Source organism: Marmota marmota, unplaced genomic scaffold, assembly GCF_001458135.2.
Source record: "Marmota marmota marmota unplaced genomic scaffold, marMar, whole genome shotgun sequence".
Lineage (NCBI taxonomy): Eukaryota > Metazoa > Chordata > Mammalia > Rodentia > Sciuridae > Marmota > Marmota marmota.
In genome coordinates, this window is record NW_025999942.1 from 12,459,349 (window position 1) to 12,480,759 (window position 21,411).

The 21,411-nt window shown below is 48.9% G+C and overlaps 1 protein-coding gene across 7 annotated transcripts in view; it reads left to right on the plus strand.

Annotated features, from left to right (window-relative positions):
- Positions 1-21,411, plus strand: part of Snap47 (synaptosome associated protein 47) — a 111,801-nt gene that overhangs the window by 48,490 nt on the left and 41,900 nt on the right. For all 7 annotated transcript variants that reach the window (XM_048801349.1, XM_015498755.2, XM_015498756.2 and 4 more), the window contains 2 exons: positions 6,973-7,097; positions 21,061-21,230. In XM_048801349.1, coding sequence (XP_048657306.1) covers positions 6,973-7,097; positions 21,061-21,207 — 272 coding nt within the window. In that variant the 3' untranslated portion in view covers positions 21,208-21,230. The remainder of the gene's footprint in view (positions 1-6,972; positions 7,098-21,060; positions 21,231-21,411) is intronic.

Sequence of the window (21,411 nt, forward strand, 5' to 3'; positions counted from 1 at the left end):
ACTTGGGGAGGTGGTGACTGTCCTAGAGGAGGGGGCAATGGGGAGGTGACTGGGTGTGTGACTGTGGGGAGGAGGTGTGTGGCACTTGGGGAGTGGTGACTGTCCTAGAGGAGTGGGCAATGGGAGGTGCCTGGGTGTGTGACTGCGGGGAAGAGGTGTGTGGTACTTGGGGAGGTGGTGACTGTCCTAGAGTGGTGGGCAATGGGAGGTGACTGGGTATGTGACTGCGGGGAGGAGGTGTGTGGCACTTGGGAAGTAGTGACTGTCCTAGAGGTATGGGCAATAGTGAGGTGCCTGGGTGTGTGACTGCTTGGAGGAGGTGTGTGGCACTTGGGAGGTGGTGACTGTCCTAGAAGTGTGGGCAATGGGGAGGTGACTGGGTATGTGACTGCTTGGAGGAGGTGTGTGGCACTTGGGGAGTGGTGACTATCCTAGAGGAGTGGGCAATGGGAGGTGACTGGGTATGTGACTGCGGGGAGGAGGTGTGTGGCACTTGGGAAGTAGTGACTGTCCTAGAGGTATGGGCAATAGTGAGGTGCCTGGGTGTGTGACTGCTTGGAGGAGGTGTGTGGCACTTGGGAGGTGGTGACTGTCCTAGAAGTGTGGGCAATGGGGAGGTGACTGGGTATGTGACTGCTTGGAGGAGGTGTGTGGCACTTGGGGAGTGGTGACTATCCTAGAGGAGTGGGCAATGGGAGGTGACTGGGTATGTGACTGCGGGGAGGAGGTGTGTGGCACTTGGGGAGGTGGTGACTATCCTAGAGGTGTGGGCAATGTGGAGGTGCCTGGATGTCTGTCTGCTTGGAGGAGGTGTGTGGCACTTGGGGAGGTGGTGACTATCCTAGACGTGAAGGCAATGTGGAGGTGACTGGGTGTGTGACTGCGGGGAAGAGGTGTGTGGCACTTGGGGAGGTGGTGACTGTCCTAGAGGAGTGGACAGTGGGAGGTGACTGGGTATGTGACTTCGAGGAGGAGGTGTGTGGCACTTGGGGAGTAGTGACTGTCCTAGAGGTGTGGGCAAGGGGAGGTGACTGGATGTGTGACTGGGGGGAGGAGGTGTGTAGCATTTGAGGAGGTGGTAATTGTCCTAGAGGTGTGGGCAATGGGGAGGTGACTGGGTATGTGAGTGCTTGGAGGAGAACTGGCGCTTGAGGAGGTGGTGACTGTCCTAGAGGAGTGGGCAATGGGGAGGTGACTGGGTGTTTGTCTGCATGGAGGAAGTGTGTGGCACTTAGGGAAGTAGGGACTGTCCTAGGGAAGTGGGGACTGTCCTAGAGGAGTGTGCAATGGGGAGGTGACTGGGTGTGTGACTGCCTGGAGGAAGTGTGGCACTTGGGTAGGTGGTGACTGTCCTAAAGGAGGGGACAATGGTGAGGTGACTGGGTTTGTGACTGCGTAGAGGAGGTGTGAGCACTTGGGGAGGTGGTGACTGTCCTAGAGGAGGGGATAATGGGGAGGTGACTGGGTGTGTGACTGCATGAGGTGTGTGGCACTTGGTGAGTTGGGGACTGTTCTAGAGGAGTGGGCAATGGGGATGTGACTGGGTGTGTGATTACATGGAGGAGGTGTGTGGCACTTGGGGAGTTGGTGACTCTTCTAGAGGAGTGGGCAATGGGAGGTGACTTGGTGTGTGAGTTCATGGAGGAGGTGTGGCCTTTGGGGAGGTGGTGACTGTCCTAGAGGAGTGGGCAATGGGAGGTGGCTGGGTGTGTGACTGCAGGAGTTTTGTGTTGTATCCTAACCAGTTCTTTGTTTTTGTTTTCCCAGACAGTGGGAATTTTGAAGTCTAACAGGTGGTTTGATTCATGCAGCAGTAGGGTTCTTTCCCCTGTTGTCTCTCTGTGTTCTCCTGCCCCTCTATGTGCCTGTGGTGGTGTGGATTTATTGTCCTTCTAGAGTCTTCAGATGTCTTCAAAATGAGGTGTCTCTTCAGTGCTGCTCCAGTGATACAGTTGCCCACCCTCGCTAGTTCCTGTTGTGGGCCTGGGTGTAGGAAATCTTTGTGACACTCTTCTGGCCACAGCATGTTAGTATTTATTGAGTCGCTGTTGAAGGAACATAGGAAAGAGACGGTCACAGGGATCCTGTGTTGGGCATGACACAGGGTTTCCATCTCAGTTATTTTTCACTTCTTGGGAGGACTCTCTGGAGGATATGGAGGGTATGCTCTAGGAAGTCAATCTTCATTTCTTCCCTTCCTTCCTGTCCATTGCTTCAATGAACTCAGGACCTCCTGCGTAGTAGGCAAGCATTCCTCCACTGAGCTGCACTCTCAGCCCCACTCTTCACCTCCAGTGGCTTGGTGTGCGCACCTTGCAGGGTGGCTATGGGGGCCAGTCCTGGCGGGTACCATTGCAGAAAGCATGTACTGGGTCTCAGTAGGAAAGATAGCCTAAGAGTTGCTGGGACTCAGTAGTGTTCCTGACCGCAGGCTGGGGTGAAGCTTTCCTCAAACTGTCATCTTCATGTGCTGCTGTTGTGTGTCTGTCTTCTTTGTTTTTACTGCTTGGAGTTGGAACGTGCTGAGGCAGTAGGGGTGGAAACCATGACTCGCCCTGGGTGCAGTCTGGTGGAGGCGCGCTGTGTGCATACAGCCACATGGGGGCAGTGTCGCAGTGTCGCAGCCAGTCCTCTGGTTCCTGGGGTGAAGTTTTCCAGAGAACTGTAGTGATGTTTCAGGCAGATGGGGAGAGGCAGTGCTCACTTCAGGAGCAGAGCCAGGGGAATGGGAAGACAGGACAGCATCTGCCTCAGGGAAGTGCAGTTGTAGATTGCTGCTTTTCTGCTTAGAATCCTCAAAATTGCCTTCAGAGTTTAGAATAGTTTCTAGTTTGCAGGAAAAGATCTGAAGATAGTATAGGCCAAGTATCCCTTATCTGAAAGCTAAGGACCACAGATGTTTTGGATTTTGAATTTTTCAGATTTGGGGATATTTGCATAGATAGTGAGATATCTTGAAGCCAGGACCCCAGTCAACATGGAATTCATTCATGTTTTACATAAACATTATACACACAGCCTGAGGGTAAATTTATACAATATTTTTCATAGATTTTGCACAAGAAACAAATTTTCTTGGTGTGGGATTTTTCTGCTTGTGTCATTTTTGTGCTCGGAGTGATTGGATTCTGGGGTTTTGGGTTAGGGATATTCACTCTCAATCTGTACAGAATTCTTTATCCCCCATTTCTTTGTGCCATTGTTAGGTGCCTCCTCATTACAACCAGGGAGCACCCATGGGTGTTTCCCACTATAGACACCCTTGTCTCTATCTGAAATCCTCTTCTGTCTCTAGAGCCCCCTAGCCTGTGATCCTAGACTTTCTGGGCTTCCCCACTCTGATGATGCCTGAGAGTCCTCCCCGGTGCTCTTAACAGCCTCTGGAAGGACTGGCAAGGTTCCTGCTAGAGTCTGTGTCATGTGTTTTTGTGGTTTGCCTGGGGTGTGGTTTGGAAGGCAGCCACACAATGAGGTGCCCTCCTCTCACATCCCATGACTTAGCTTGTACAGCATTTTCTATGGATCATTTGTTAGCAGATTCTGTCGTAGCTGCTTGCTGCTATCACCTGCTCAAAGAGGTTTCCCAGAACCAGGATCAAGTAAGCTCCCAGAACTTTTCCTATCCACAGCACTTGTGCCTGTGGTCATTCATGGTGTCCCCAGAACCAGGCAGGCCAGGCAGCAGGAGGCACAGTGGTGGACGGCTGACTATGTCTTTGCAGGGTCAGTTGCTCCTGGCTGGCTTCCTAGGCAGAGGAGTTCTGGCTTCAGTTGAGGGGATGCAGGCACTGTGCTATACATGACAGAGCCCTGGGGTCCCAGGTCAGGATCTTTGGGGATGCAAGCACTGTGTTCTGCATCAAAGAGCTTTTGGGGGTCTCAGGACAGGTTCCTTGGAGACACAGGCTGTACAACATGCATGACAGAGTTCTTAAGTATCCCAGGATGGGGTCCTGAGGAATGTAAGCATGTGCTGTGCATGAAGTGCTCTTGCGTGACCCGAAGCCTGTTGGAGCTTCTCAGTCCTGGTCCACCGACTTCCTTGGAGACTGCCGTGCCTAATTCTGCCATACTTTTTCATCACTTTGAAAATACAAGTGTCTGTTGGGGTCCCAGGAACTGCTGTCTCCTTGTGTTTCAGCTTCCTGTGCTGTCCTTCCCACACGGATGGATGTGCACCTTCACATTTTGTGTTCCTCTGACCCATGTCTCTCAGAGCTTTCCATGTCCCATCCCACATAGCCTGGGTAGAGGGGCATTTCCCCGGGTGCAGATGAGACAAGGCCTGGGCCCAGGGGAAGGTCTGCCCAGATAGCGTGCTGGCAGGTTTCTCTCTGAGCCTATGCAGAGGTACAGCTCTGTGTCGCATCTGCAAGGGAAGTCCCCAGGCTACAGCTGAGCCTTTGATGCATGAGGAGGGGACTTCCTGCCACCTGGTACAGTGCAGAGGCCATTGCTGGGGCCAGTGTCTGTGTTCTCTCTTCCAGCATGACCTCACTTAGGACTCTCAGGCCTCCTTATTCCAAGAAGGTACAGTTGTCTTTTTTCCCCTTTTTGGCAGAGCCATTTTTACTGTTTTTATTTAACTGAGATTATTAATGACTGAAGAGATAGCAACAGGACCACCATACTTTTCCTCAGATATTTTAAAACACTGCATGACTGAGTCAGCAACCAGCCCTGGAGATGGAGCCTGTGACTTAGCTGAGTCCCAACTGACCCTGCGGCTCAGAGAAAATATCCCCATGCCCTTCATGCACCTGTGGGTAATTAGTTATATCAAGAAGAACACTCCTGCTTCAGCCTTCTGGTTGCTGAAGCAGTCTTGGCTGTTGGAATTCAGTCAGTCAGTATCTCCCTATAGCCTTGGGTGTTGAATGAAAACCCAACCACATCTCAGCAGCACCAGGGCTCCACTGCCCAGAGCATGTGCTGGAGCTGGGACCCCACATGAAAGGCTCTTAGGAGAGCTCATACCAACCCAGGGCCACCAAGGCTGTGGGCAGAGATGCAAGGACTGTAGAACAGTGCATGGCTCGGTGCAAGCCAGCTGAAGGGGTCTGCACTGCCCTAGACACCTGAGCAGAAAATAGGGGATCCTCTGAGTCTGGGATGGGTTCTTCCTGCAGCCCACCTGGCAGAGCCTTTTCATGCTGCAGTCTTGTCCCCAGCCCTGCTATCTTCTGCTTAAGCTGATGACAACTGTGAGACACATCTTTTGTGTCTGTCCTATCGTCCAACCTCATTAGCTGCAGACCCTGCTAGCTGCTGCAGGGCAGTGCCTGGATGTTTTCTTGCAGAGAAGTGCTAATTAGCAGGGCCCTGAAGCTACTGGGGAGCTTTGCAGATAGCATCTGCAACATTAGCACTTGGCAAATACTCTTCTTTTTTTGTAGTTGTGTAAGAACAGAATAGGAAAGCACCAATCCAAGTGATACATCCTAAAGGTGCTATTTTGTGAGACCTGGCCACTCAGACATGCAGAGTGGTCATTAGTTAATGGCCCTGACTTTCTAGAGTGTGCCTCTCACCTCCCTTGGCTCCACGCCCATGTTCTCGTGCATGCCTGTTCTAACCCCAGCCACATTCATCCTGGTGGGGAAGCCAATTCTGCTCAGTCTGGCACTCTCAGGGGAGGTTACCTTGAAAGATTATTGTAAGAGGTAATGAGACTGGAGGAGATTTTGTGTGTGTGTGCTGGAGGTGCCTAGTGTCTTTCCTGGAGAGGACAGTGAAGTGCAGTTTGTTGGAAAGTATTGAGCCTAACCCATTTTGTTCCTGCCTTTCATGCCCAACAAGGCACCCTCTTCCCATGTGCTTTCTTTCCAGTTCTTTTCTGATATGTATAGCAGTGGCTTCCAGGCTGCTGTATCTTGTCTAGCTCAGAGGAAGGCATGAAGGTCACAGGTCCCTCCTGTACCAAAGGAAAGGGCTGCTTAGCCAGCGCTGTTTCCTTCCACTTGGCCGACTGCTCCATATCTGGGGTGGCTTGAACTATGGAGAAGAACAAAGATCGGACTTCAATTGCAGCTCTTATCTGGCCTGTGAAGTGCTGGGGTTGCAGTTGGAGCTATTCTCTAAATAAAGGACAAGTGACACCCCTATGAGCAGCCACCAGGAGCCACACTTCATGGGGACTTTCACACTGTTTATGGCGCACCTCCCTGACTTAGAGATTGCCCAATGTGCAGGTGTTCTGTGAGTCCCACAGCTCATGGTACCCCAAACCTCAGAGATGCCACATCTTGCCAAGCCCGGCCACAGGGCAGCTCTGACTCACCCTCTACCTCCGCACAACCTTACATGCGGTTTCAGTTGGCTCTGATAGCTGGTCATTTCCTGTGCTCTCTGGAACCACTTGCTCTGTGGAATATCCCAGATGTCCCTGAAGTTTCCTAGTGATGTGTTTTATGTACACTTCACCAGGTTTCAAAGGTTCTTGTGTTTTAGACTCCAAATCTTCAGTCTTTACTCAAAGAAAAAAATAAATTGGCCAGGCGCAGTGGTACACACCTGTAATCCCAGCAACTTGGGAGGCTGAGGCAGGAGGATCACAAGTTCAAAGCCAGCCTCAGCAACTTAGCAAGGCTCTAAGCAACTCAGTGAGACCCTGTCTCTAAATAAAATTTAAAAATGGGGCTGGAGATACGGCTCAGTGGTTAAGTGCTTTGGGTTCAATCCCTGGTACCAAAAAAGAAAAATTGATCACTCTTGGATAAATGACCTTTTTTTAGAGATAGTTATAGAATTAGTCCCTGAGTATCTCATGAGTATGATACCAAACAGTGGTCTTGGGTGGGGTGCTCAGCTCAGCAGAGGTGTGGGGATGGATACTTGTAACGTGCTTGGACACGCGCCACCAGGCCAAAGTGCTGGGGCAGTCTTCAGTGTTCCTCTGTAAGGCTCTGAATGTTTGTGTGTGGTTTGTGTCTTCCGAAAGATGTCACCACTGACCTCAGCTTTCCATTCCAGCACCCAGGCTGAGGGGCTGTACCACACAGCGGGAGCTGCCTGAAGGAGGCCAGGAAGGCGGGCAACTGCAGCTGCAGAGGGATCAGCCACTTCTCTCTGAGAGGGAAACCCAGGAGTTGACACAGGTAAAGGCTCCCCAAGTGCCCTGTTAGGCTGGTGGCATTTCTGTCCTCCCTGCAGACTCTTCTCTCTCCTGCCTGAAGACAGGGTCTCTGTTCATTTGCACTGGTTGCTGCTTCTGGGGCCCACTGTTTGTATGTTCCCTTAGTGTTCTCAATCCATGCGCCTCGTGGCATGTAGATTTGCACACCATGCCAGCCTGCTCCTATGCAGACAGTTGCCCTGGCAGCTCTCCACCACTGTGTGTATGAGTGTGTATTGCGTGTGAATCATGCATATGTGCACAGTGCATGTGTGCCAGGCTTGTACATGTGTGTGCACCCTATCGTGTTTGTACAGACACTGTGCACATGTGTGTGCTAGGCATATACTGCACTGTACACATGTGTGGTCCATGCACTCCGGCTTACTCAGGTTTTGTACTTAGCATTGGGTTCTGAAGAAGGCTTACCACTTTTCTCCAGAAATTGAAATTTGAATATTTGATGTAAATACCTTTAAACCTGTCTTCCTACAGTTTTGCTGGACAATGTAGTAGCTTTTTCTTTCTCTGATAGTTTTAGTAGTAGTACCTTGTTGTCATATCACTGAAATATTTATTTCAATATGTATCTTTAAAAGATAAGAGCTGTTAAAAGATAACCATGATACCATTCATATCTTTAAAAATAAATAGAGTTCCTCTGTATCACGACTGCTGAGTTGTTGTCATGTGTCTCAGTCCTCCCGTGACAGTGCATGTCACTTGTGTGCCCAGACCAGGGCCTCTACCTACCTCAGCACTTGGGGGGTGCAGTATATCTCATGGGGGCTGTCCACTTCCATTAGGAGTTAACCTGTGCTTAAAAACAAATTCTCATTTTATTTGTCCACATAGGCACAAACTTTTTTGAGTTCAGCTTTTGTTTTTTATGTGGTGCTGAGGATGGAGCCCAGTGCCTCACATGTTGTAGACAAGTGCTGTGCCGCTGAGCCCCAGCCCAGCATTCATCTTTGTTATGGGATACATGACTTATCACTTTTTCCTCCTGGTCTAACTTGGGTCATTTTCAGACATGGCTCTCAGACACGCTGTTGCTAGTTGTAACTAGTGAAGTGCACCCAAGTTTCCCCCATCATTCTCCTGAGAGCTTATAACAGCATGCGAGCTTTGAGTGGGTAGGGTCTGAGGGTGCTCCCATGCCTACCCCGTCATGGTGTTGTGTCCCACAGTTGTGTTCAGGTTGAAGTAGACCATACTTTGGATGAAAAGAACAGATTTACCTATTAATTCTGATGGTGGCCATGTAGTTTGAGAGGACCCTTCCTGTTTACAAATGTCCCATCTATCAACCTGTCCCATGGACTCCAAAGCAGAGGATGGGATAGGACATATCAGGATGAGCGTGCAGAGGGCTGAGGGCAAGGTGGGGCTCCTAGTGACTGAGCTGGGAACAGTGGAACCCTGTGTCAGAGCTCTTGTTCAGAGCACAAGGTCAGAGATGGAGGGAGAGGGTCAGTGGTCCTGTGGCCCGGCAGGGAGGGCTCAGGTGGAGCTGCAGAAGCAGGGAGGAGGCTGATGAAGTCTGTGTGCTGGTCAGGAGGAAGGCCTGGTTTCATGTGAGATGGTCTTTTGGAGGTGAAACAGATGTTTCAGATTTAGAGAGGAATTCTTAGCTATGTAGTTGGAGCTCATGCATAAGTAGGAATGAGTTAAGTTTCTGGGGTAAACAAAAATGCAGGAAACCATCCTCCATCCAGCTGTGGTTGTGGTTGCAGATGCCATTAAGGCATTACATGGAGACGTGTCCGGAGATTTAAATTGCAGTTAGGGGTACTGTGGGGAGGTGGCCAGGATTCCACAGGGACGGGAATGGGCTTTGTGGGTACCCAGTCTGCAGGCCCCTGAGGTCTATAGCCATCATCTGTCACGTCACTGTGGCCAGGAAGGATGAGCCCAGGAGGCCAGAGGGCAGCCAATCCCATGGTGGGCTTGGCAGAGCCCCTCGACTAGCCACAGAGTCTGTGCCCCCTCAGAACTGCTGCTGTGCTGGGTTGACAGGATCTGCAGAGGCCACATCATTGATGCAGGGTTTGAAAGTGGTAAAACAAAACGTGGCTCTTGGCTGTCCCCAAAGCAGGGCATTTCAGATTCACAAGAAGTTGCTTCATGTCCGTTTCTCTGTCCTGTCCTATCCTGGGTCTGGAGTTTCTTCATTCCACCTCCTGTTTCACTGGGAAGCAGCAGTGGAAATGGAGAGGGTGGGATCCATGGGGTGCAAGAGCAGCAGGGTGTGTTGAAGGGCTGCATCAGAAGACGAGGCCCTTATGTGTAGCACCCTACATGTCACTGTGATAAGAAAGCACAGGGGCCCCTCAGAGGTGGGGGCACAGGAAGTATCTGGTCATGTCTGAACTCTCATGCTATGTGAGGACAATTTATCTGTCTGCTCTATGTGATATTATCACAGTAAACACAAGACACAAAAAAGAAAAGCAGCTTGATTTGCTCAATCTAACAAAAAAAAAGTCTTGTGATTTCAGTGAAGAGCAAAGACAGCTGGTGGGAGGGTTGTGAGGAGGAGAATGTGTGGCCCTGCCAGGCTCGTGCAGGCCCCTGGGCGGCTCCAGACCTGGGAGAACACAGTGTTCCTGTCGTGGTGTTTGCACCTGTGGAAACCCTCTGCATTCTCAGCCCAGCCCCACGTGGGCTTGCCTTAGTAGTTTCCTGGAGCTTTCTGGGGTTTTCTACACTGACTGTGGACGATCTTAAGAAATTTGTGTGCTTCTGTCTTTGCATTTTCTTTCCTTTCAAAAAATTATGGAACACATTTAATCATCTTCAGTACCTACCTACCTACTGTGCCTGGTGCCCTGGCTTTAAACCTGCCTCAGTCCTTCTGTGTACACTCCCCATTGGAGAAACATCACTCAGCTTTTCCTGTATACTTTGTCTATGTCAGATGATCACAGTCGATGGTGTCCCTGAGCCTGAGGTAAACGTAAAGACCAGTAAGTTACGATCCTGGCTTCCATGCACTCACTGTCTGCATAGAGATGACAGCCAGTTTCTCTGCATGACTGCCAGCATAGGCTGCAAAGGAGCCAGTATGTGTCCTGGAAGAAGTCGCACTGCCTCAGGCAGGACAGCCAGGCTGACCTCCAGGGGAGCGGGCTCTGCTCTGCGAGGGTTAGGGTGGAGGAGATGCAGAGTAAGTGCTGGCACACGGCGGGGTTTGCCTCCTCTCCTCGGCTTCCTCACACTGCCGCAGCTTCGCTCTGAAGGCTTTCCAGACCATCCATTCTTTCCCTCGTTACAGGGCATAGCCAGACGTCGGCTTTGGGGGTGAGAAGGGCAGTTAATGTCATTCTTATAGACAGCTTTGATTTCAATCCAGATGTTAGTTGCTGAACTCAGCTACATATCTCAGTCACGAGTTGAGCATCCCTAATCCAGAAATCTGAAGTGATCCCAAATCCAAATCCTTTAGAGCACCAATATGATGACGCCACAGGTAGAAAATTCCATACCTGACCTCACAGGATGGGTCACAATCCAAATGCAGGTATACTAAAAACATTAATAAGATCACCTTCAGGTTCAGTGTATAAGGTATGCATGAAACAGAAACAAATTTTACATTTGGATTTGGGTCCCATCTCCAAGATATCTCATTATAATGTCTATGCAATTATTCTAAAATTAAAAATGCTTCTGGTCCTGTGCAGGGGAGGACCTACATGTACTTTAATTGTTAAGTGCTCCTGACAACATGGCCTATGACTTCTCTGAATGGCTTTCAAGAATAGCTGTTGGTCTGTTATAGCATGTGTCATTGCTTCATTTTGCTATATAACTTTGGATAGCTACATTTTGCTTATCCATTCATTTGTTGATGGACAGTTGGATTGTTTCCAACTTTTGGTTACTGTGAATAGTGCTATGTGAATATTCACATATAAGAAGCAATTAGGTCCTGACTTCCAGCTCTCCTGGGTGTAGAAGTGAGATCCCTGGCTCACATGGTAACTCTAGGCTTAGCTTTTTGGTGAACCACTGTACTTCACAACAGCTGCAACACTTTGCCTTGCTAACAGCAGTATATGAGAATTCCAGTTTTGTACATCCTCACCAACACTTACTTTAATTAAAAAAAAAAAAAAGCCATCCTTGTAGGTATAAAATGGTATCTCATTGTGGTTTGCTTGTTTGTTTGATTCTTGTTTGGGGCACTGGGGATTGAACCCAGAGGTGCTCTATCACTGAGCCACGTCCCCAGCTGTTTTCATTTTATTTTGAGACGGAGTCTTTCCAAGTTGCAGAGGCTGGCCTGGAACTTGTGATCCTCTTGCCTCAGCCTCCTAGGTGTGTGCCGTCGCCACTCCCAGCACTATTCTATTAAAGTTTTAGTTTATAAAGGGTGCGGATAGGAGCAGCCAAATGAAGAGACACAGTGAGGTTCCAGGGGATCCCAAGTGTGGAGCCTCTGTGCCGTCTCCCATGGAGCCAGCACATCACCCTCCAGTCACATCAGCGTGGCACCAACCAAGACGCTCCATTGGGCTTCAAGGTCCAGAATCTTTACTGGGACTTCATTGTGGGGCATCATTGATTGAATCATCAGTTCCATGCCTGAACTGAATCCCTAGCCCCCATCCTTTCCAGGAGATAGGACTGGGATCAGGTGGCCCACAGCCGCTATCTCCAGTCACCTGGCTGGTCTTTCTAGCTCTTCCTGTGTTTATGTCATTGCGTTTGCATAAACTCAGGTTTGGTCCCAGTACTCTGGATAATAGTCCCATTGCTAGGAAAATTTCAAAGATTTAGTTTTGTCCCCAGGAACCAGGGACAAAGGCCAATCAAATTCTTTATAATAGAACAAGTACACAAAAGTTTTTAATTCTGGTGAAACGCAGTTTATCTTTTTTTTTCCCCCCCCTTTTGTTGTTTGTCCTCCCCAGTATGAAGTCTTCCAACCCAAGAGCAGAGAATGTCTTCTCACTTGTTTCCTTCTCCAGCTTCTTTCAACAGTGCTTGTCCTTTGCTGTGTACAAACCTCTCACCTTCTTGGGTAAACTTTGCTGTTTTATTCTTTTGAATGCCATTATAAATGCAGTTATTTTCTCAACTTCTTTCTTTGATTGTTGCTGCCATATGAAGACTGATGGCCGTTGTGCTGGTTCTCAGCTGCGCTAGGTTGGTGTCTGTTCTGGCTGCTGTTTGTGGAATCTGGGGCTTTCTGCAGGTAGGTTGTCGTCTGCCCAGAGATGGCTGTGCTGCCGCCTTTCTGATATGGTTGCCTTTTTCCTTTTTTGTCCTACCGCTCTGGCTTCTGGGGTGGGGGCACCACATTGCAATGGTGGACACAGGCCTCGGCTATCTCTTGGTCCTGATCTTGGGGGAGAGCTTGCAGCCATGTTAGCTCTGTGCTTCTCACAAACACCCTTTCCCGTGTTGGAGAGGTGCCCTCTATTCCTGCTTTCTAAGCATTTGTATCAGGAGGGGATTGGGGACTTTGGTGATGCTTTTCTGTCAATTCAGACCATTTGTGGCTTTTCTCCTCAATCTCTTGATATGGTATGTCACACTGTCTTCTCATGTTGAGCCCCCTGCCCTCCAGCTTAGTCCCACATGGATTTGGTTTGCTTAGTATGTTGTATTTTTGTTTTTAATCATGTCAAAAAAATTAGAAATTTCCTTCCACTGGTAGTTTTAAGAGTGTGCTGTTTAATTGCTACCTATTTGCGAATGTTCTGGATTTCCATGTTTCTAGTCCACTGTGTTCAGAGAAGGTTCTGTTGTTTAGTCTTGGTGAATTCGTGGAGACTCCTCTCCGGCCATGCGGCATAATTGGAGAGTGTTGTTGTGCACTGAAGCAGGCGTGCTGCTTGTGTACTGACAGAGGTTTTTTGTCTGTCTTCCACAGCTCCTAGAGTGCTGGGAGTCTCTGAAGTGATGTGTCTTGTCTGCTGCTGAGCCCGCTGCTGACTGGCAGCCCAGGCAGCTTCAGGATGGGACTGGTCCCTGAAAGACCAAGGCAGGGTCAACCTCCAGGGAAGAGAGAGGGGCTGCGGGCTAAGTGGATCACCAGTGGCCAGTGATTTAATCTGTCACACCCATGGAAAGAAACTTCTATAAACCCCCAAAAGCACAGGGTTCTGAGAGCCTGGTGGCTGGACCTGCGGAGGTTCCTCGAGCTTGGAAGGCATGAAGGCCTCTTCCCCTACCTCACTGATGTGTCTCTTCATCTGCATCTTCTGTAAATTTTTTTTTTTTTTTTGCTATGTTGTCCAGGCTGGCCTTGAACTTGCAGTCCTTCTGCCTCAGCCTCCAAAATCTGGGATTACAGGCTTACTGTTTTGGGGTGGAATGTTCTGTTTACGTCTCTTAGATCCAGTGGGTTTATAGTGTTGTTCAGGTCCTGTTTCCTTATTGATCTTCTGTCTAGATGATCTATTCATTATTGACATCTTTTTCATTAACTTTTAAAATATATGTAGCAGGTATGATTCAGTCTTTGGTTTAGGTTGGGAACCAGGCCTTGGGTTTTTGATGCCATTGAATCATATTAAATGAGAAAGCGAAGTTGAGGTGGCTGCTGGCTGTGGGCCCTAGCAGCACATGCCTGTCTGTCTGTTCCATTTGCAGCAGGAGGGCAGGAGGACTGAGATGGGGCAAGGGATTGTTAGCTGACTCTCAGCCATTCACTCCTTGTCCTAGCACTTGGCTTCGGTATCATCTCATCACAGGAAAGAGTCATTCCTAGGGTGTTGGTAAGAATAAAGGTGATGCAGTACCTTTCTATGCCTGTGTGTCGCTGAGCCTCTGGTCACTGTGAAGATTCCCTGTTTAATATGACTTCTGAGTATGCACTTCCTCGTGTGAGATGAGCTTCGGTGATGCTCCATGCAGATGCAGCATGTGTTTCATTTAACGAGAACTGTTTTAGTCAGGTTTGGTTTGGTTTGGTTTGATTTGGTTTGGTTTATTTGTTTGTTTGCCGCTGTAACCAAAAGATCTGACAAGAACAATGAGAGAGGGAAAATTTTATTTGGGTTCATGGTTTCAGAAGTCTCAGTCTATAGACAGCCAACTCCATTCCTTCAGAGCCGCAGTGAGGCAGAACATTATGGTGGAAGGATGTGGTGGAGGAAAATGGCTCAGGACATGGTACCAGGAAGGAGAGAGAGAGAGAGAGAGAGAGCCCTGTTCAAGGACAAAATATACACCCCAAAGACATGTCCCCAGGGGCCACCTCCTCTAGCCACAGCCTATCTGCCTACAGTTACAGGTTAACCTCTATCAGAGGATTAATGCACTAGTGAGGCTAAGGCTCTCATAACCTGTCATTTCACCTCTGAACCGTCTTGTGTTGTCTCATACATGAGCTTTTGGGGAATACCTCACATCTAAACCATAACTTATTGCTCTTTATGGGATTATGGCCTGGTAGCAGGGAGTTGCATAGATAGATGGTGTGACCCAGGCCATCTTACTATATAACAGCACCATTTTTCTATCTAGGCCTCAAGTGAGAATGCTTTCACTGGCAGCCAGCCCCCAGATGTATCTTGAGATCCATGGATCCCTGAAGACCTGAGCTCAGCTGCTCTGCTGTCTCCAAGTCCCCTCAGAAATGGCACAGGGATACTAGCCATTGCAGTATGGGGGTATACTGGGGCAGGGGAACCCTCCCACCCATCCTCCTTCCAGCCCCAGGCCACTTGGGGACTCTCAGGAATATAGCCACTGGGATGAGGGTCTGGGGTGTCCTGTGAGTGCTGCCTGTGACAGATCACAGCAGAGCATGTTCCTGAAGCCCCCTGGGCCTTGCTACAGGACTGCCAGTTTTCCCTCCTTGTCTTCTCCACAGCATCTAATAACTACTGAGAGGTACAGACAGCTTGATTTGTCCCACTCTGTTCTTCAATACGTGCTAATTTCTCACTGAAAGAAAATTCAGTTTCTAGGTGAGTCAGAGTAATAACAGTTCAGGGCAGACAGCCTCACTAATACTCACTCCCTGTAGGCTGTTAATATTCACACAGTTGTACCCTGAATCCTAGGGCTGTATCATGGGGTGGAGCGGAACATCTTTCAAATTCTATGCAGAGACAACAACTAATACATCACTGTGTGTTTGGGAGTGTAGGGTGGGTCTTCCTGAGCCCTATTATGCTATGACAGCACAGCCACCCATGGTTAGGGCCCAGGCTCCATTCCAAGTGGGGCACGGGCCTTGCCCCTTGCTGGTGCATGCATGCACACGAATCTCTTTTGGTAAGTACCCATGGCTATCAGTAAGTCATGTTTCCATAATTTATTTCCTATATGAATAAATGGAAATGTCAAGGCTGAGCTCTTTCCGTATTTGCTCCTGCAGTGCACTGGTGTGCCATTGCTCATCCTGGACACTGTGGGTAGATCTCATCCTGAGTTCAAGGAACTGTGAGCATGTAAAGTGGCCAGTGTATACTACAGTAGACTGTAGGCTCTTGGGCCAGAGCATTGTCAGGGACACCAGGGGCTGGCAAGGCCAGGAGAGCCAAGTTCATGGAGGGTCAGTAGCTTTTGTGCTACCCTGAAGGGCCACAGCTCTTAACTCTTTATCTGCTTCCTTCCCTGAGTTTATTTGTTCAGGTTGTGTTTTCACTTCCTGTCTGGTTCCTGCCTGAGTCACTCAGGTCATTCATTACCCTTCCCTGCCACAGATACTAAGGGAACCCAGTGCCTTCAGTGGACAGCCATGCTCATTGCCCATCGTTACACACACACACACACACACACACACACACACACACACACACATGCCCCAAGCAGAAGAGCCCTTGGCGTTCCTTTGGGTTTTTTTGTTTGTTTGTTTGTTTGTTTTTTCCCAAAATGGTTCCCCTGACACTCAGGCATGGTTTTGTGTCTTGCCTGTGCTATGTGAGCTATATGTTTCTTTCTCCCCAAAATTAAAGCACTTCTAATCAGATAATTTCTGAGTAGGTAAAGCTGCCTGGTTACTTTGTTTGTGTAGCAGGGATTTGGGGACGTGTTTGTTTGGAGCCTGGTCTTTGACTCACAACCAGAGAGGGCTCATCGGAGAGGCCCCTGGTTATTTCAGCGGCTGGCAACATTAACATGGATGACTAGACAGCTTGTCATCCTGAGCCACAGAGGGAACAACTGTTTTTAAGGTTTGGCCAGACTTCATGAGCTCCATTCTTTCCATCCTGTTATATGGAATGCACACGATGCTGTTTAATTACTTCAGTCCCTCTCTTAAAGGAAAAAGGCTACCAATATTCCAGAGGTACTAATGCTTTGAAGGTTAACTTTGTAATTTTCTTTGTCTGCATACGTAGTAACTATAAAGATCTCTTTTGAATTTGCAATATTTAATTATTTTCCAAGTGCATTTTTTGGGAGACAGGGCAAGGGTCTTAACAGGCCATTTGGAATGAGTTCTATTATTTAGGCTTAAAATTCAGTGAGACTTTTTTCCAAGTCAAAAGTTGAATGGAACTACTCTGTATTTCATGATTTATATAATAAAATGCCCAAAATTTTACAGGTGGTCAGCAGGTTTTGGCCCCTGGTGCATATATTACTTTGCTTATTAGGCAAAGACCAAGGAATGAAAATATATATANNTATATATATATATATATATATATATATATATATATTCTTACCTTTACCACAGTTTCACTGTGCATAGGAACAAGGCAGTTGATTCCTTTCAGAAAGATGGAGATGGAAGTCTAACGTGGAGATAGTCCTTGTGGGCAGAGTCATGTGAGGATGATGGAGACATAAGTGTTGGCCACACAGGGTCTGTCGATGAGATGGTCCTCTGGAAGGATGGTCCTGTGGTCCTGTGATCTCGTGTCACGTGTATCCAGCGTTCACCTGTCTGTCCTAGTTGAAATATGTGTTAAGTCTAACATTCACACTGACATAGCAAGACTTTATACACATTCGTTGAACTAAAATACTATACATAATCAATCATTGCTTTTATTGACTTCATTTTGAAATGTAGTATTGGGGATATATTTGTTTTTTCTCCTTATTATGTGGGTATTTAAAAATCTATAGTTGCTTATTGAGCTGGCCTTTCAGCAGAGAGCTTTTGTGCATGCTCAGGGCTATGGACAAGAGCACGGGTCCTGAAACCCAGTACCCCTGGGACATTTCTTTCCCTCCTGCCAACCCCTGGTGAGGTCTGCACTGTGTTCTTCAGGAACATGCAGTTTCTGCAGTGTCCTAGTTACTGTGTGTGCATCATCAGACCTCTGAATCTGATGTCAGAAAGGTGTTTCTGCTTCTTCTAGAACTGGCTTAGCCTGGATCCAGTGCACCCCAGAGTTCCAGCCAGTGTCCAGCCTTTCTTGGCCTCATTTATAAAATAGGTTTGTTTGAGAATTATCTGAGATGATACATGTGAAGTCTTGAAACAATGTTTGGGTGCCTGACATTGGGTTTCCTAACTATGAGCTTCTATTCAGGATGGCTAGGGAATGAAAAAGACAGGAAACAAAACTGTGTGTACTCTAATTCCATATTCCTGGATATTGTGGGGGCATATGAATATGGTGATGGGAAAAGATATGATTTACACAGGCTGAGCACCCTTCTCTGAAGTACTCAGGACAAGAGTCCTATGCGTTTCAGATTGTTCAGGACTGTGAATATTTGTATAGCCATAATGAGCTCTCTTGAGATGGGGAACTGATTCTAAACACAAAATCCATTTCTGTCTCACATATACCTTACACACAGAGTCTGAAGGTGACCTAGGACAGTTCTTGGTGCACCAGTGTTTCAGCTGCAGCCTGTCTCACAAAGCCATGGGTGGAACGCTGCACTGTGGCCTCAGGTCAGAAGGTCCAGGTTGTGGATTTTGGGAACAGGGATGCTAATGAGACAGATAATAATCTGGATCATGAACAATTATTTTCTTCTTCAACTTTTTTCTTTTTACACATACTATTCTTACAATAAGAAGACAAACAGTAATCTCCACTAAAGGGAGCCAAGTAGCTGAGGGATTATAGGACCCATATGTGGCCTGCAGAAGCCTCAGTACCAAGAGTTCTAGCCAGGACTTGGACTTCCAGTGCAGGTATATTTCTAGAGGCTCAGCTCTCAGCTCATGTGCAAAGAAGTCAGGTTACATAGCTTAAGAGCCTTGCAGTCCACAGTACATCTCCACTTCCAACACAGTCCTGTATCTGCTTGAGAGCGGGAACACAGTCAGAGAAGTGCACCACTGTGGGAGCATCACAGATCAGATGTACAAAATCAGATGGCCACTGTGTCACCAGGCCATGTGATCTTACGGGACCCCTGTCATATGTAGGCCCATCACTAATTAAGACGTCATTATACAGTGGGTGGCCATAAACTCAATCACATTTCAGAGAGATCGTTGGGACCTAGAAACTACATACATGCTGCCAGGGGCTGTTTGTGACCCAACTGTGGGCGGCTGAGGGCCTTGTCTGGGGACATCAAGTGACAAGCAGGTGGGTGGCAAAGGCCAACCCTTTGTGCCACTTCCTGACAAGGTGACCTTCCTCCTGCACTGAGAGTAGAGGTAAGTGAGAAAGAAGTCATTGACCAGGAAAAGTGGCAGGGAGGAGCCCATCTACCCTGGCAGTGGGCTGGGGTTTATTTTTCCTTCTTTAATGTGCAGTCTGGGCATCCGCCATGTGAGGTCATAGGCCTAGGAGATGGAAAAGACCTACTTTTGTATGAGGTCATCCAGCCCATCCCCCAGAGCCAGCTGACCCCACAGTATACTTTCCAGAGCTCTGGCCAGTTCCTAAGAAATGACTCACCTGATGGAGTTTCCACCAGTTACCAGAGGGAGTGAGAAGGCTCATCTGGGGCGGCCATCTGCAGTCAGCCATGTCTCGTGACAGCGAGCCCAGCGCAGGCACTATATGTTGGAGAGGGATAGACGGCCCCTTTGTCACAGCCCACTTGCAGAATGCACATGCTCAGGACGGGCTCCTCTGGGATCTGCAGAGTCACCTTCAGTCTGTGGAGCTCATTTACGTGGTGTGTTCATGCGAACCTCACCTTACAGGGAAGCTATTGAGTCTTACTGTCTCAGGCTCCTGTTTCCTGTTTTGTTTTGGTTGGTCAGACACAGAGCACAGGGAAGTCTCCCTGTCTTTAGAGGCCAGACCTGTGAACAAGGGGTTAATGATGCTAGAAACTGAGTGCCTGCTATTTGGCCATGGAGCATCTGTTGGGTCATCTCCAGATACCTGCAGACACCTGCTGGTGTAACAGCTAACTCTGTGCTGATGGCTCTGCCTTACCCACTCTGGCACCTGTGGACTCAGAACTCCTACCTGTGTCATCTGGGGGCCTTGGGAAGGCCTCAGGCACAGCCTCAGTCCCTAGAGGAGCTCCCAGACTCCTGTGGACTCAGAGCTCCTACCTGTGTCATCTGGGGGCCTTGGGAAGGCCTCAGGCACAGCCATAGTCTCTAGAGGAGCTCTGCTGGCCCTCCAGAGTCACCACCTAGGCAGTCCTTGTGCACACTCAATGTGCTGTAAGTGGATCTTCTACAACTCTCTTCTGGGGAGGCTGCCAGTACAACAGGGGCTCCTCCTATGAATCAGGCCCTGCAGGTCCTCTTCAGTGACCTCATGGTGCTCTGAAACTGCCCTTGAAAGCGGGTGATTGTGTGTATCTCAAGTAGTTGTCATTACTATTTCTTTTGAAATGTTCTCCTTCCTGCTGTCAGCCTGAGTCTATCAAGGTTTTGACCAGTGCACTCTGAAAGCATGAGTTCAACAGCAGTGCTGCACAGTGTGATGAGTGTCCACAGAATGGAGATGGAACAAGACTCCATGAAACATGACGTGAGTCACAGCACACAGGAGCTGGCCAGCAGTGGCCCAGGCAGTCTTCCTCCGTGACCTGTGCATATCCCTACTGTCCCCAGGCCCTCATGCTCAGTGAACCTCCCACTCACAGATCAGTGCAGCCAGGTGCCCCCACTCTGGTGGGTTTGTGTTGTACAGCTCCTCATCCTGTTGATGACAAGTGGGACATAATCTGAGAAAGATGCTGTGAGGCAATTGCATCCTCATGCGAACGTCACAGAGTGACCTACACACACTTAGAAGATATGGAGCAGTCACTGCTGTGGCCTCACTGCCACCAAGAGGTAGTAACAAGGTGCACGAGGTTGTGGCCAGCAAGACACGGCACACTGTTTGTAGGAGGAGTGCACTCTAACATGAAGCGTGTGGTGTGGTAGATGCATAAGCCAGAGCATACCATAGCCCTGGTAGTTATTACTAAGTGTCACGTGCTGGCACAATGACTTGCCCTGCAGTTTGCATGCTAGCAGCACACTAGCTCTGCCCACAGATATGAAGCACAGCCACAGAAATGAAGAGGGTGATGTTGCTACAGCATCATGTGACAAGGGCTTCTCAGCTGTCACCATCCCATGGGACCACTGTCACATGTGTAGTCCATTGCTGATGGAGAGTCACTGTGTGGTACATGTCAGACCTTGTTTTTTTCTGCCTGTTATATTTGTGTGTGACATCTTCTACACATGGAAAACAGTACTCTGCTCTTCCTTTTAAGTCTTGTTTAATCCACATCCAGATGGGCACAGACAGGTAACATACATGGTGACTGGATGGGACCAGGAACCTGGACTGAGCCCCACACTCCCAGCCACCTGACACAACACCCAGGCACCCACGTTCATGGAGGATATTCCCACAAGGCCAGAGGCATGGGCAGACAGAGAAAGCTCTCCAGGTGGTCCTGTGTGCTGGCGGCTGGCAGGGTTGAGTTCTATATACTGCGGCCACGCTCAGGAGCTGGCTCTGTGGGCTCTGTTGCCATCAACTCAGAAAACTTCGTGCATTCACATGCAGCTCCTGAGGTCTGTGAGTGGTGTGTGTGCTCCTGAACATCCTCAGGAAAGCTGCTTGTGTGTTATTTGCACTTCTCCCCAGATCCTGACAAAGCTGAAGGGGCTGGCGCTGGACACTGAGACAGAGCTAGAGCGGCAGGATGAGGCCCTGGGTGGCATCACAGCAGCCGTGGACCGTGCGACCCTGACCGTGGACAAGCATAACCGACGGATGAAGAGGCTGACCTAGGAGGAGACACACTGCACCTCCAGGTTTGCACTTCCCAAGCCTGTGTATCCCTTGCAGTAGGGCCTGGGAAGCCATTCCAGGGCTGTGGGTGTTTGAAGTCCTGTCTGGGAACCCACCTTGCCCCAGGACGGGCAGCCGAAGGAGGGAGCCACTGTACACATGAGGTTCCTCCTGGGTGTCATGAGCATGGAGGCAGAGCCCTGT